The 16,291-nt window shown below is 40.9% G+C and overlaps 1 protein-coding gene across 3 annotated transcripts in view; it reads right to left on the bottom strand.

Annotated features, from left to right (window-relative positions):
* Positions 1-16,291, bottom strand: part of KLHDC3 (kelch domain containing 3) — a 72,780-nt gene that overhangs the window by 28,720 nt on the left and 27,769 nt on the right. For 2 of the 3 annotated variants that reach the window (XM_089529098.1, XM_089529099.1), the window contains exons 2-3: positions 10,517-10,770; positions 6,410-6,586 (exon numbers count right to left, since the gene is read on the bottom strand). In XM_089529098.1, the coding sequence (XP_089385224.1) occupies positions 6,410-6,586; positions 10,517-10,670 (331 nt within the window). In that variant the 5' untranslated portion in view covers positions 10,671-10,770. Of the gene's footprint in view, positions 1-6,409; positions 6,587-10,516; positions 10,771-16,291 lie in introns of those variants that run through there. The other variant, XM_089529097.1, reaches the window with a different exon arrangement.

Below are 16,291 nucleotides of genomic sequence, written 5' to 3'. Positions count from 1 at the left end.
TCTAGATGGCATCTGCAAGCCAGTAAAGGACAATGGCCTGTAGAACAGACTCAGGGCTTTGTCTAGCCTGAAGTGACTCATGCCAGAGGGCTTCCACCTTCTCCCTTGAGAGTAGGAGGATTAGCATGGTTGCTTTCCAGGGATGGGAGGAAATGACCCAAGCAAGTAAATGTAAGGCACATTGGACAGCAACAGTTCCTGTGCAGTTTTCATCCACTTTTCACTTGTAAGTAGAAAACACAAAACAAGTTTGTCAGGTGTCTGGCGCCAACCTATACAACAGAATTGTAAGGATATCAAGAGTTGCTCCCTGCAATGAACTTCAAGATATGGAGAAATCAAATGTGTTGAAAGAAACATACCAGATCTGGGAAGAAAGCCCAGGCACAGCAGACTGTTCCATCTCCCAGTGCATAGCTAGTTTTGCTGTATATTAGTGTTCTTATCTTCCTTCTTATTATGACTAATTTCCAGGGAATGCTCTAAGTAATCAGTCCCATGCCTAAACATGAGCACAGGAGAGTCTCCATATATATCTGCTTGCTACAATGACATAAAGATATTGAACCATGTGTTGTTCAAAACTTCAATGTTTCTGTTAGATTAGGGGTGGGCAATTTGTGGCTTTCCAGATGTTGTTGAACTGCGCACCCCATCGTCCCTCAACTCTGGCTATGCTTAAACAGAGCTGGGAAAAGTTACATTTTGTAACACCCAGATTCTCGCAGTGAGCAAGGCCACTGGTACCTTGGCTAGGACATTCTGGCAGCTATAATCCAAAAATTAATTTTTCCAAACATGCTGTCTGGAGAAATTAGGGAACTGTCACATCAAAAGTAACTTTTCTGGTTTCTATTCTGGAAGGTGACAAGTTACCTACTACCAAGTTAGATGGATCACACATTGAAAACATGTTTTCTGTGCTGTTTCTTAAAATACTGCCAAAACATACAAACTCAATGGGTTAAATGATATACCCACATATGTTGCACTGGTATGTATATTCTTCAAAAACCAAGCTCACTTTCTAATAGGAAAAAAATTGCCATCTAATTAAAGTAATGAAAAACAGACAGAGAGAAAGCCAGTTGTCACTGTATCAATCTTGGCCAGATGCTAACAAAAGAATGATGCCCCAACCAATCAATTTAAAATTGCCTTTATAGATATTGCTCATAAGTGATTCTTCATAGATATTGCTCACAAATGACATCACATGACTCACAATTGTACAACTGCCCAGGAGTGAAGTTTTGCACCTGCAGACTTGCACACTTGACAGATCATTCATAGGTAATCCCAGTCAATGAAAAGGGATGGATTGGGGACAGAGCAGTTTGGAGTCGGCATGCAATGAGTACCACCAATGTATTCTTTTCTGGTGCAAACACAGTTTAAAAGCCATATGTATTAATGTTCTATGAAGCTTTAAAAGAAGTGAGGAGAAACTTCCCATGACTGGACCTTCCTCACTGGTTGCTCCTGGGCTCTGGAACTCCTTACTAAAGGTAACTAAAATGCCTTCCATCATCTTGCCCTTTTACCAGTAGGCAGATACAGTAAAGTCTTGATTATCCGACATAAACGGGACCGACTGATTGTCAGATGACCGAAAATGTCGGATAATCCAATGAGGTTTCCCTCTGCTTGAAGGGACCTCCGCGGAGCTCCCTTCAAGCGGAAGGAAAGCAAGCTGCCGGGGAGGGGACTGGGCCAAGGCCAGAATCCCCTCCTCAGCGGCCTGGCTTCCCTCAGCTCGAGGCTTGGCCCCTTCCCTCCCGAGGGAGTCCTCGGGCTCCCTTGGGAGGGAAGGCAAGCCGCGGAGGGCAAGCCTGGGCTGAGGACGCAGCCTCTTCGAGGAGGCTGTGTCCTCGGCCTTTTCCTGTCCTCCGTGGCCACGGAGGACAAGCCTGGGCTGAGGACGCAGCCTCTTCGAGGAGGCTGCATCCTTGGCCTTTTCCTGTCCTCCGTGGCTGCAGAGGACAAGCCAGGCCGAGCACCCGGGTCTTTCCTCTCCTCGAACGGACTCCTGAGAGTCCATTCGGGGAGAGGAAAGAGGAAAGAGAAGCCGGGAGGGAGAGGCCTCGGCAGGCCTGCCCTCCCCCTCAATGGGCTCCCCGGCCAGTCCTCCTCTTCCCGGACCTCCCCTTTACTCCAAAGGGCTCTTCGGAGTCCTTTAAGGGGAAGGGAAGGGAGGCAGGGCAGGAGAGGACTCGGCCAAGGTAAGTAGGGAACGAGGGAGGGAAGGGAGGAAAAAGGAGGGAGGGGGCGGGGGGAGGCGAGGGGCGTCGGATAATCCGGAGTGTCGGTTAAACGAAGGTCGGTTAGCTGAGACTCTATTGTATATATTTTTATACAAATAAACTTTCAGCATTTAAACTGAGCTACTGCTAAGGCAAGCTTTGATAGACTGATATTTATTTAAACAGAGGCTGGATGGCCATCTGTCAGGAATACAGTCAGCCCTTCTTATACATGGATTCTTTATACACGGATTCAAGCATACATGGTTTGAAAATGTTCAAAAAAAGTATAAAAAATGCTATAAAAACTTCATTACATCGTATAGTTAATGCATCTCTTCGGGAGGGGATATTTCCAGCGGACTTGAAACAGGCAATAGTGAAACCACTCTTAAAGAAACCCTCCCTTGATCCCCTGCAGATGTGTAATTATAGACTGGTCTCTCTATTACTATTCTTGGGCAAGGTGATCAAGAGGACAGTCGCCTTTCAACTCCAAACTGTCTTGGATGAAACTGATTAAGTAGACCCATTTCAAACAGGCTTTAGAGCGGGATACGGTGTTGAGACCGCCATGGTCGCCTTAGTCGATGATCTTCGTCTGGGCATCGACAGGGGAAGTGTGACTCTGCTGGTGCTTTTGGACATCTCAGTGGCCTTCGATACCATAGACCATGGTGTCCTTCTGGAACGCCTGAGAGAGTTAGGTATTGGGGGCACTGTCCTTCAGTGGTTCTGGTCCTACCTCTCGGGTAGATTCCAGATGGTGAAGCTGGGGGACAGTTGCTCTCACAAAAGAGAGTTGACATCTGGCGTCCCTCAAGGCGCCATTCTGTCCCCCATGCTATTTAACATTTACATGAAGCCGCTGGGACAGATCATCCGGAGACATGGAGCGCGGTGTTATCAGTACGCTGATGACATCCAGATCTATCTCTCCATGTCTCTGACTGATACAGTGACTAAGGATGGCGTCTCTCCTTTGGATGCCTGCCTGGAGTCAGTAATGGGATGGATGAGGGAAACAAACTCAAGTTGAATCCAGAGAAAACAGAGGTACTCGTGATAGGTACCCCAGGCCCAGGCAGGGAAATTTGTCATCCAGTCCTGGACGGGATCACACTTCCCCTAAAGGACAAAGTCCGCAGTTTGGAGGTACTCCTGGATTCATCAATGCAGTTATCATCTCAAGTGGATGAGATGGCTAGGAGTGCCTAGTACCAGCTTCAGCTGATACACCAACTGCGTCCCCCCTGTCTGGACCGAAAGGACCTTGAAACTGTAGTACATGCACTGGTAACTTCTCGTTTGGACTTCTATAATGCGCTCTACATGGGGCTACCTTTGTACCAGGTTCGGAAGCTTCAGTTAGTACAAAATGCTGCAGCCAGACTGGTTGCTGGAACTTCCAGGTCAGACCATATAACACCGGTACTAAAATCTTTACAATGGCTGCCCATTAGCTTCCGGGCTCAATACAAAGTGTTGGTTATTACCTATAAAGCCCTATATGGCTTGGGGCCGAGTTACTTGAAGGAACGCCTCTCCCCATATAGTCCGCCCCGCACTCTCAGAACATCAGGAAAAAATTTATTAGTACACCCTAAGGTGAGACTGACAGCAACCCACCAGAGAGCATTTTCATCAGCTGCACCAATATACTGGAATAAACTTCCAGAAGAGCTTCGAACGATCCCCACATTGGACGCCTTCAAAAAGGCTTTAAAGACCCACCTCTTCCGAGTAGCAATTCCGTCGGACTCCCCATAAAGACTGTCTCCCCTGATACGAATTGATTAACTACAATTGATAGATTCCTTGCCTGTTTTATTGTTTGCATGTTTTATCGATGATTGATTTTATTGGTTTTATTGGTTTTTATTGATATATACATTGAGATGCTGTTTTTATGATGTAAAAGTTTTAAATGACTCTGTGAACCGCTTTGATCGCTTCGGAAGAGCGGTATATAAATAAAGCATATTATTATTATTATTATTATTAATTTCAGATATCGAACCTTGATTTTCCATTTTTTATAAGGGACACCATTTTGCTATGTCATTATATTTAATGGGACTTGAGCATACATGGATTTTGTTATACATGGGGGATCTTGGAACCAAACCCCAGTGTATAACAAGGGTCCGCTGTACTTTGATTGTTTATTTGAGACAGGTGGTTGGACTTGATTGCCCTTGCGGTCTACTCCTGCTCTATGATTCTATGATTTTTTTTCCTTAGGCATTGTGTTTTTAATATATATATATATATATATATATATATATTTAATTATTTGTTCTCATTCTATTTTGCCACGGTTAGCTGCCTTAAATGCCATTTGTTGTTAGAAAGCTGCCCGAAACTTTACCGATGAACGGAAGGGTTCTGAAGCTGCACGTTAGCTTTTGCGCATGGGCATTGGCATCCAATCAAGTCTACTGCATATTAGCACTATCCCTAATGTTCTGCTGCATCCTGCCAAATAAGCACAGGCCAAATAAGGCTGCTGCCAACTGCTTTGTGGGTGTGGTATTAAACAACGCATGTCCCCAAAGTGGCTGGAAGCTGCTCCAGCACTGCAATCCAGTCATTTTGACCAGATCAAAAAGGAGTAGATTGAATCAAACATCCTCCCTCTTTGATGCTACTATGCTCTTTCACCTATAATGTTTTTAACTCAAATGGCAATTCCCATCTTTTCCTCAACTGATCTAGAACTCTTTTACCTCTGTTTTCCCAATATGTTTTCTATTTTTTACCCTGCTTTGTGGGCTCAAAGGGCCTCATCACAACCTGAACTTCTAAGATAAGTGCTCTTTTTCTCTAGACTCCTTACTGAACTGCTAGTCAATCTCACTTCATCAGCATCTCTTTTCTCACTGTGATTCATGACACCCCATCTCCCCCACATCTAGTTCCTATGTGTGTGCGCCATTTACCTTCAAGTCATTTCTGACATATGGCGACCTTCAGACAACTCCATCATGGGTTTTCTTGGCAAATTTTGTTTAGAGGAGGTTTGCCATTGCCTTTCCCTGAGGCTGAGAGCATGTGCCAAAGGTCACCCAGCGTGTTTCATAGCTAAGCAGGGAATTGAACCCAAGGTCTCCAGAGTTGTAGTCCAACATAACAACCACAATGCCACCTGATATGAATACCCCCCTGATATGAATGACTTGCCCTGTCTGTGTATGATCCCTGCCTTGTTTGTTGATGCTATTGTTACTGTATGATGTTGTATATTTTATTGGTTTTAGCTGCTTTCAATTGAATTTTTATGTAAACAGTTTGTGCTTTTTTAGTCTGTAACCCCGCTTCGATCCACCGGGAGAGGCGGGGAAACATAAATAAATTTTATTATTATCATTATTAAAGATGACTTCATGGTCATGTGGTCAGCATGACCAAATGCCGAGGCACATGGAAAACTATTACCTTCCCAACAAAGTGGTACCTATTTGTCTACTTACACTGTTACATGCTTTCAAACTGCTAGGCTGACAGAAGTTGGAACTAGTGACATTAGCTCATTCTGTCACATGCTGCTTGGGTCTCGAACTGCCAATCTGCTGACCTTGCGGTCGTCAGAGGCAGCATCCACTAAGCTACTGCATCCCCTCATTTCCTACTACGATATAAAATCTCTAACTTGTGTGAAACTCATACTATGAAGAAAAGGACTTTCCTAAAGCATCAGTCATGAGAGTAGTGGACTGCGCAAGAGGACTCCAAGAACTATTATATATGTGAATCATCATAATCTTGGCAAGGAAATATTTTTTCATAAGTAAATAAATCCAGGTTATACAGTTACCCCTCCATTTCCGCTGACTCAAGATCTGCGTCCCTCGCATATATGCAAGCGGGAAACAGAGGAGGAACGTAGCAGTCCATGGGAGTGCATCCCCATTCAAGCCAATGGGGCTTGAATATACCCACATTACCATTTTTGCGTGGGGTCCTGAACAGATCTCCCACGAAAACGGAGGGGCAAATGTAATCTGAAATAAGGAGCTTCACAGATGTCTTCCCAGATAAAACAAGGACACGGGGGATTATACAAATTCTGAACTACTTCCTGCACGACAGGGGGTTGGACTGGATGGCCCTTGCAGTCTCTTCCAACTCTATTCTAAGAGTTGTAGCAGCAAGACAACACTTACTGACATCAAAAGCATACAGGACATTGCAGGCTCCCTCAGTATCATTGCGGCCTCCCCAGATATAGATGGTATCATCAATGAGCACTGCAGAATGTCCATATCTCATGTAGGGAACTTCCCTCACATGGTCCCTGCTATTCGTCCATACTGGGGGCAGTTTGGTCCAGCGCAGAGAGACTGAAAGAGAAAGAGGTAAGTTTTATTTGATAGGCATACTCTCAAGCATCAAGCTGCCACATCTTAATAAAACAGAGAAATCAACTTAAAAATGAATAACCCTTCAACAATGGCTTGTGCACTGCATTAACCAGCTATAGAAAACACCCAACTTTTAATATAAAGTCTGTAACTATATATATAGGTGGTAAATGGCACAGAAGGGGGGAGGATTCAAACACTGTACTGACATAGAACATAAGCAGTTTTTAAAAGGTTATGTGAGAAGGTGGAAGAGGTTAATCTAGATTAGTTTATCAAAAAGATGTAACATTCTTTAAATGTTGGTGCCAGGGAAAAGGAAGGAAAATTTCCAAACCTAAAAGAAAGGTATATTCAAAGGATTGACACAAACAAACACAATCCACACAAAATTAAATGCTCCGAGATCCCATTTAGTTTAACAGGTTAACCAAATTAAACACGGTTTATGAACTTGAAATAGTAAAATGGTTAGTCAAATGGCAGACTAAAAAATGCAAGGCATTATGCACAGAAAAAGAGATTCAACTATAAAATGACAATTCTATTGTTTATTTTCATAATATTGTTGTGACCTATAGTAGCTTGAGAGAACACCCAAAGGCTCACATGCTACATGTCTGAATTTGGGTCTCCCAAATCTAAATCTACCATTCTGTTCAGATGAAACCTACTAAACTTTGTAAACTCCACCTGATTTCCTTCTTCTGACTCTCAGCTAGAAAATACGTATTATGTAACATATTTGAGACATTTGCTATTCAAAACCACCTGATTTATAAAGCCAATGTATCCTATTAAACATTAGGTCCATTCAAAATAAGAAAGAAAGAAAAATCCCCTTAAAGGAATTTAAAGGAACATGTCTGACAGAAATAGCATGTAAGAAGTTACAAAATAAGGATATTATTTTTAAACTTGGTTTTCCTCAAACACCATTTGTAAATACCCTGGTCACTTTCAAAGAACTCTTTGGCATCAAGTATTTGTCATGTGCAGTAAGTTATTTTTTTAAAAAAAAACATTTAAAATGTTGATGTGATATGTGTTTGTTTGAAAGCCTGTGTGGTGGAGGGGCAATAGGGCTACACAGGAGCTTAGGAAATCCAGGTTCAAGTCTTCACTGAGCTAACAGCCTAGAGAGTGACTTTCCATCTTGTGTCACCTTGTGCCACCTTGAGTTCACACAAGGTTAGGAGAAATATAAATTCCCCCCTCCCATTTGTTTAAATAAAAACAGCAAACAACAATTAACAAGATGTATCAGCACTCAACTAAAGAAAAAAAAATCCAGTGAAAAATAAAGTTTTTGACACTGGCTTCCTAATCATACAAAATTACAAAGTCCAGCAAACCAAACTGTTCAGTCCAGTGTACTTTTCCATAAACTGACACAGGTGATTTGAGAGGAATGTGTCTGTCTGTCTTGGTACACGTATGAAATAAAACAACTTAAACCTCAGAAAAAAAGTGCAACTGAGTATTTGTTGCTACTCTTATCTGCTGAGTAAGTTTCTCTGTCAATGATATGTTTCATAACCTATTCTACCAACACTTAATTTTTTTAATCAGTCTTCTATGTAAGACCAATTTATAGCTGAGCTGAAGTTTTAAAAAGGAATAATCAACATTTTGTGAAGCAAGCCTGTATTCTTCCCTGAGAATATTAACAAACAAACTGAACTCAGGGGAGTCCAAAATGCATTCATTAGTATAGTATATATTCATCCTCCCTCTTGGAACACTTCCTTCCAGAACTGACTGTCTACTGGGCAATACCACCATGTGTGAGTACAGGAACCTATTCTGATATTAAATAAATAGATAAATACATAAATAAATGTGAAGTCTGTCTGAATTTGCAATTCATTCATCTGCTCTAAGTTAACTTTTATATTGTTTAAAATGAACTGTACAAAGTTTTGTACTGATAGCTCCTGTGTTACCTGACAAGAAGAGATTTGAAAAAAGTGAATGATAACATTGAAAATCCTCCTGTGTTGAATGTGAAATTAAGTGCATATACTTCATGGTGCTTCCAAATGCACCTGTTCATCAACCACATAGTTATGTTTACCTATGTATAAAATATACTGCAGTTATTGTCTCCTAAATTAAGAACCATCCTGGAATCTGAAGTGACAAAAGGCACCCAGTTTTTAAGTACTAGAAGGAAATATTCCCTGGTTCTGTGCAAAATCCTAATTTGGTCTGTCTGCTCTGCGCTAATTAATTTAACATCTCACAAGAGATGCATATAACAGAAAGAGAGAAATTGGGAACAGTTGATAGAGAAGCTGTTAGGAAATTATGAAAGCCTCGAAACACTTTAATAAAGCAAATGATAACAGAAAGACAATCCAGAGCCTTGTCAAGTGTGAAAGCTGAAGAACAAACTGACTTAGGAACTTCCATGGGGGAAAAGAAAGATACTTTTTGACTACCACAAAACTGCAGAGCAAAACAGCTAAAGGAAAACACGTGATTAGTTCATCTACTTTCATTGCTGCCAAAAGTCTGTCAGGATTAAACAAAGTAAAATGTGAAAGACGTGACAGGGATTCATTTTTAAGAAGACACTTCCAGTTTAAGGCTAGTATAATTGGGAATTTATACGACCCAGCACTCCCTTAGTCATACTATGCCATTCCTGCTTGATCTACTAAGTTTGCCACTAACTAGTGATGTGTCTTGCACCTGTCAACTAGATTATTAAATAGTATTTTGCACCATCTTTGCAAGCATAATGTAAGCAGTGTGAACTAACACATAACAAACGAGGAAAAAAAGCTAGTTTTTAACCTGAATTATTACTAATATGAACAGTGAACACATTTTACTTCAAAAGATTTTACTTTTGGAGATATTCAACAATCAACTTGCAAGTGGCAAACAGTTTAATATTTTTCATATGATACCAATAGTAAAAACTCAGTTTAAAAAGAGATGAGAGATGTGTCCATGCAATCTGAAATATTGAAGTATGATGACAGCTGCTCCATAAATTATCTTGACATTCTTGCTATTTAGGAGTTCTTACTGAGTAAGAAGGGCTTTCATACACTTGTTCTCCTAATATTTCTTAAAATGAAAAACAATTCAAATTGTCCCATTCACAACTGTGTTCACTGTATAAAGAATGAAGACACTTGGACGGCTTGTTTATTGGAAAGAACTACTTGTCTAAACTGTCAAAATCAAAACAAAACCCTGAACATTTCCTAGCCGCTAGAGAAAGAAATTTAACAACAAAGGACCTCCTTGCATTTTTGGCAGCAAATGTGTGAAACATTTTTTGCTGGTACACATGGTTGACTGTTTTTATGATAAATCATTTGCTTTTGTAATAAATGTTTGGGTTTTGCTCCATTATAATTTATGATTTAATTAAGTTGTTATATTTTATTATTTCCTTTTGGGGAAATTATTTCAGTACTAGTGACTCATTTCACAGGATACACCTTTTCCAAAATAACCAAAAAATCATTTTGGGAAGGGAGACTGTACATCACAAAGTCTTGGTTTCTTGAACACTTCTTACTACAGAGGTGAATGGCTCTCAACAGCTGTAATTTCAACCAAGCAATGCAGTGTATATGATTTACATTATATGTGAAGTGGCGATTCCTTGTCCCCAAAGGACAATTCTAGGCTGGGTTACTTTTAAATTCTCAGTGGCTTCATCTAAATCTAGTGACTCACTGAAAGGTACCTTGTACTGACATTTTCATTAAGATTCAAAACATAATCTCTGGGTAATTAAGACAGTTATTCTCTGGGGACAGCATATGCACCTTATATCTAAATAGCAAGAATTCTGGAAAAAGCTTCAATAGCACTCTATAAACATAACCAAACATATTAGAGTGCCAGCTTCTCAGACATTCGGTACTCAAGCACCAGTCTTACCTGCATTAAATACATGAACATCAATCTGTCGGAGTGTCTCATAGTCTTCCCCAGAACAATAGCCTCCAAAAGAGTAGACTTTGTGTCCAACAGCCACAGCCGCGTGGTTTACTCTCCGGGGCCCACCTTCTAAATGTACTGTCCACCGTAACATTCCCTTTTGTGAGTGCTCAGTTCCTCCAAACTGGGGGTGGGAGAATTAGAGTATCACGTCCACAGGGCTACCAACCATGCTGGATCATAGGCACAGAATTCTATGACAGACAAACAATACATTCAAAAATACATCCTATTAGGCTTACAGCAAAATTGTATCTTGCACTTCCCCTGATCAACAGCTTTCCCACTGAATAAGATTTTAATAGCCTCTTTAAGCATAATGCCACATTGTTCCTTTCTTTTAACACTCCTGGGTGTCAGAAAGCAATTACGCCTGCTAGAAATGTAACAGGCTAATCAGAAAAGGCTATGATAGGGCAGAATATTTAATAAGAAAAAAGATAATACATAGCTACTGCAAAAATGAAGGTTCAGAGGTTTTTACTAAGCCTCAAAAGTTCAGGATGGCAGTTAAAATCAAACTTTTCCTCATTGGACACTGCTTCAGACAACAAATACTTAAACTCAACAGATAACAGATGTCGGCAACAATAGGTACTGTGTATTTATATTACTAGAAGATGTCTCTTTTTTCTTCCCAGAAAAAATAATACAACTGTGAAAACCACTGAAAATAGCAGTTCCAAAGCTGAGCTTCCCTCTAATCCCACATCACTGTCTGGTACTTGTGGGGAAATGTTCAATGTAATGATACCAAGATAGGAGGTAAGGTATACTACAGATAACTGAGAGAAGACAGGATAAACTGCCAGGTGGCTGGCATTTTCAATGGCAATCATGTTTCTTATACAGTGAAGCTTTGGTATCTGCTGGGGTGTAGTTCCAGGACCCCATCATGGATACCAAAACTCATGTATGCATACGATGGCACAGTAAAATGGTTTTAATAAAATGGCAAAATCAAGGTTTGCTATTTGGAATTTATATATTTTAAAAAATATTTTCAAACCATGGATGCTTGAATCTATAGATAAAAAATCTGTGGCTATGGAGGGCTGACTGTAAAATGCAATCCCACCACACAGCAGGTGGAATCCAGACAGATTATGTGACTCAAAACTGCTCTACCCCACAAGGTTTCCCACCCACCACTGAGATTCTTGCAGTTAATATTGTGCATACGAACCAGGGTAGTGTTGTTGTTAGAGTGATGAACTGGAACTTGGGAGATGCAGGTTCTTGTCCCCTTGCGGCCCCAATCTGGCCTTTCCATGGCACAAATAAGAGCTGCAAAAATTGGGTCCTTTTTGTGCCTTGGAAAGGGCGTGATAGCCATGCTGCCATGGCTTTAAAGCACTCTTTTGGCGCTGTGTCGTGTGGACACAGTGCCAGAGGTGAGCTGTAATGCTGCACGCCATGTGGAGTAGCACACAGTGTCATGGCACCCTGGGGGTGGAATAGGGGGTGCGTCATGTGGATGCCATACTCCAACTCTGCCCCCAGGCTGGCCTTAATGGCCGGTCTGCAAAGGGCCTGAGTTTATCAGGAGAAAATCAGACTGTAAGTCTAACCAAATAATATGTTAGACAATGTATTAAGGATCATAAGCAAAACAGGAAATATACGTTAAAGTTATTCTTCAATTTCTTCTCATACCTCGGGTGAACACAGTAAACATTCAATCAAAAATTAATAATCAAGGAGGGCTCCTGTTATAAATAGTCTTCTGAAGCTGCACTTTACATTTACAAAAATATAACATATTAACAATTTTGAGACAGACTTTTAGGGTAAAATCTCTTAAAGTGGCTTACATAAAAAGGATAAAATGTAATTCCAATACTGTACAGCACAGTAGAAGTTAAAGCACACATTAAACCTTTTCAAAAGTTAACATTACACTTAATTTAAACAGTTAACAAGAACTATTTTAAACCAAATACCATATATACTCCTGTATAAGTCAACTTCATGTATAAGTCGAGGGAAGGTTTTGGGGGCAAAATCATGGATTTTGCTATGACCTGTGAATAAGTTGAGGGTCAAATTCAGGAGCATGTAACAAAGGATCTAAATGGAGGAGGGACACACCACTTTGCTCCCTCCTTCTCCCTCTCTGGACTTCTCCCAAGGGTCACAGTCTGGGCATGCAAAATGTGGACAAAAACCTCCAATTTCCCTCCCTTCCCCACAACCTTCCCCAAGGCTGACAGCTTGCAAAAAAAAGGGGACACAGACCTCCAATTTCCCTCCCTTCCCCACAACTTTCCCCAAGGCTGCTGGCTTGCAAAAAAAAAAAAAGGGACACAGACCTCCAATTACCCTCCCTTCCCCACAACTTTCTCCAAGGCTGATGGCTTGCAAAAGGGGGGACACTGACCTCTTATTTCCCTCCTCCTTCTCCTCCCTCTCTTCTCTACAGCTTTCCCAAGGCTCATGGAGAAGTATTACCATATTGACTCATATATACATCTACCTAGGATTTTGGAGCCCATTTTTGGACTTTAATTTTTCAACTTATAGATGAGTATATATGCTACTTTTAAAAAATGCAAAGTCTTTAAAAGTCTTCAAAAGTCCCTTAATTAAAAGCAGTTTGGAATAAATGTATTTAAAAGCCCTGAATAGAAGTCAGCACTGAAGAGGTTGCAGTTATGTCTTCTGAGGGAGAATTCCACAGATACTGGCCACAACAAAAATGTCTCTCCTTTACTGCTTGCCAGTGTTATAGCAGATATGCAATTTTCAAATATGGATGTGTTTGAATGCACATGTGTGTATATGGGCATAGCCCTAAATTGTTTGGAACCAGCATTTTATGTAGGGCCCAGAAATGCACTGGCAACCAGTGCTGCTCATACTATATAGGCAGATTGATGCTGGGACACCATTTAAATCCTCTGACTGCCTAGTCCCAATATCAATCAGAACTGCATTCTATACCAATCCAAGGCGCATTACAGATGGGCCCATGAGGCGCCGTCATCTTGCTGTCATTACGCACGAGGGGCAGCGCTTCCTGACGCGCCTTGCCCCTCGCGCGTAACAACTACGTCAAAATGGCGGTGGCCGTTCCACATGGCCGCCGCCATTTTGACATAGCGGACGCTCTGCGTCCGTATGGTGCACGGCGGAAGTGATGCTGCAAGTGCGCGACTAGCGCCTCGCGGCGTCTCTTCTGGGGCCAAGGAAGGAGCGCGATTTTTGCGCTCCTTCTTTGCTGCGTCCGGGAACCGCACGGTTTGGATGCTGCGGTTCCCGGACGCAGCAACCAGCAGCAGCGTGAGACTGCCCCTTCTGGGCCGTCTGTAACGCGCCTAAGATCCCAAATTGTCTTTAAAGGCATATTGAGTAAATTGCAACAATCTAGTCTGGATATTATTAAAACATGCATCACTGAGCTGGATCTGCCTTTTCTCAACATGGTTATACCTGACACATCAGTCTAAGAGACACCCCCAGCATTATGACAAGCAGTACTTCCACAGTTTAGGAGAAGTCTCAGACTGTAAATTCCTTTGAGAAGAATCCAATTCCATCCAAGATTGGCAATCAGGATGAAGGTTTCGGCCAGTTTTCCTACCCTCAGTATTCCCACCATATTAGAATATGATGGAGGAGCATGAAGATGTGGAGGAGGAGGAAGATCAGCAAAGAATAATAGAAAAGCAAGAGTATTAAATGAATATACTGTACAACACAAGACTTCTTATTTCAAATACGCAATCATTCCTGCCCAACACCTAATTTCCCATTCATTGGCAACTAGGTAAATATATGCATGCACTATATTTGAAAGGTATTATTATGTGAAAAGATACTCTTATACTGTTGAGATCCAAAGGTTTAAACTGTTATTTGAATCTTCTGTGCAAAGTTCCACTTATATTCCTGTGATCCAAAGGTCTATGCCAGACTTTTACCCAAGCACCAGCAGGAGAAAAGCTGGTGGGCTGTTGAAAAGTAGTTTTAAAAATCAGTCCCTGGGAGAAAACCAGCAGTTAGAGATTTAAACCCACACACCTCTCCTCAGTTATGCATTCAAAATAGACGGAAAAATCAAGACCTGTCTTTTCTTTTGTGACAACTACAGTGGGAGTTCTCAAAACCGTGTCTGAAAACTTAAGAAGTTAGACTATTTAAGCACTTTGAACTTTCTCATCAGGTCAGGGATGATGGGAGTTGTAGCTCTTCACCTCTGGCTCTAACTCACCACCTTGTTATGCAGCGGAGCTGACCAGCTTTGGTCAATGGTTAGTGCTTTTCTCCAAAGCAGCAGAGTTTCAGAGAATAGGCTGAAGACCCTGACAAACTCTCCAAGCCTTCTCACTCTTCTTCCTGAGAAGTCTTCACACTTCTCCAGGATCCTGCTGGCTCTTGTATCTTCACTCAAGACACCAGACAACTCAGTAGTCTTATATAAAAGATCGACTTTATTCTACTATATACAAAATACTAAATGCCCTCACAATCTCTACAAATCACAATATCTCCAAACTACTCCAACTACCCACAAAATACACTGGCAAACATAGCAATTATTATAGCCATTGTCAAACACCACCCACTAGTCAGTTTCCACCCAGTGGGCGTGTACATTCATTTTGATTGGCTCTCATAGTTCCACCCATACTTAAGAATTTCATCATCTCACCTTGTACACTTAATGAATCTCAGGTGTTTCCAATTGTACATTCTATAACTCTGTCCTTGGCATTCAGGACTTCTAAATTACATTAGCTTTTTCACCTGTGTGGCTTCTTAATTGCTTTTGCTTAGTCACTGTGACTTTCACATACATGTTTTATTTCTTCTACTGTATGTCCCATGTTGCATTTTCCTTAACATTTCAGCTATGCAGGTGTTTAAAAGATAATGAACAGGCTATTCTTTATCTGCTTAACTCTTCCATTCCAATTTATACTATCAAGTGTATGGCCTAAAATGATGGAATATAAAGCGAATTAAATTTAAAAATTCCTTTCAGAATAGCATCAACCAAAGATAGTTTATGTAAACTTTGCATTTATTGGATTTCAGCTTCAGAAGATGAGAAACCCTTTCACCTTTGAAATATGCAAGAGCTTGTGGGGGGGGGGGTGCTTAAAAGGGAACTGGAAAAAAATAGATCAATAATGTTTAATGTTCAAATAGCCTACAGAATTCAAGTGAATATATAATACCATGAGAGAAATATTCTACCCTTGGCACCACATTCACACTGTTATATATGAATGCAGGCACCCTTTGATATTTGTCGTTTTCTGTATTGTAATGTGGGTAAGCTGGCCACTTGAATCATCTACTTATTTGTTACTAAGAATTTAATGCTTTTAAAGAAACTGGATGTGGTAAAGTTATAACACTGCAGATGAATTCTACCAGTCTCCCTACAAAGCTGTATGGCCATGTTGACACTTGGTCAAAGGCTGTTTGAATGTATCTATAATGAGTCACTGTGGGGAGAAAATGATGTTGCCAACTTGCTGTTCGCTGATTCCACAAGCAATTATATTTTGACCTATTTTTGCACTGCGACATTCAACTCACATTAGGAACATTGATTGCCAAACAGCTGTTACTGGATGATTTTTCCTCACAGTAAATATTATAAACAGCCACTGTTATTCTTTTGTTTCCTGCTGAACAATTTCTGTATTTGACAAGGCTGTCAATTTAACACAACATGACATTATCACTCTGTGGGCAACCTAA

This window comes from Sceloporus occidentalis, unplaced genomic scaffold (assembly GCF_023333645.1).
Source record: "Sceloporus occidentalis isolate IW3139 unplaced genomic scaffold, rSceOcc1.0.p SCAF_6, whole genome shotgun sequence".
Taxonomy (NCBI): domain Eukaryota; kingdom Metazoa; phylum Chordata; class Lepidosauria; order Squamata; family Phrynosomatidae; genus Sceloporus; species Sceloporus occidentalis.
This window is presented reverse-complemented; position numbering and strand designations above follow the sequence as displayed.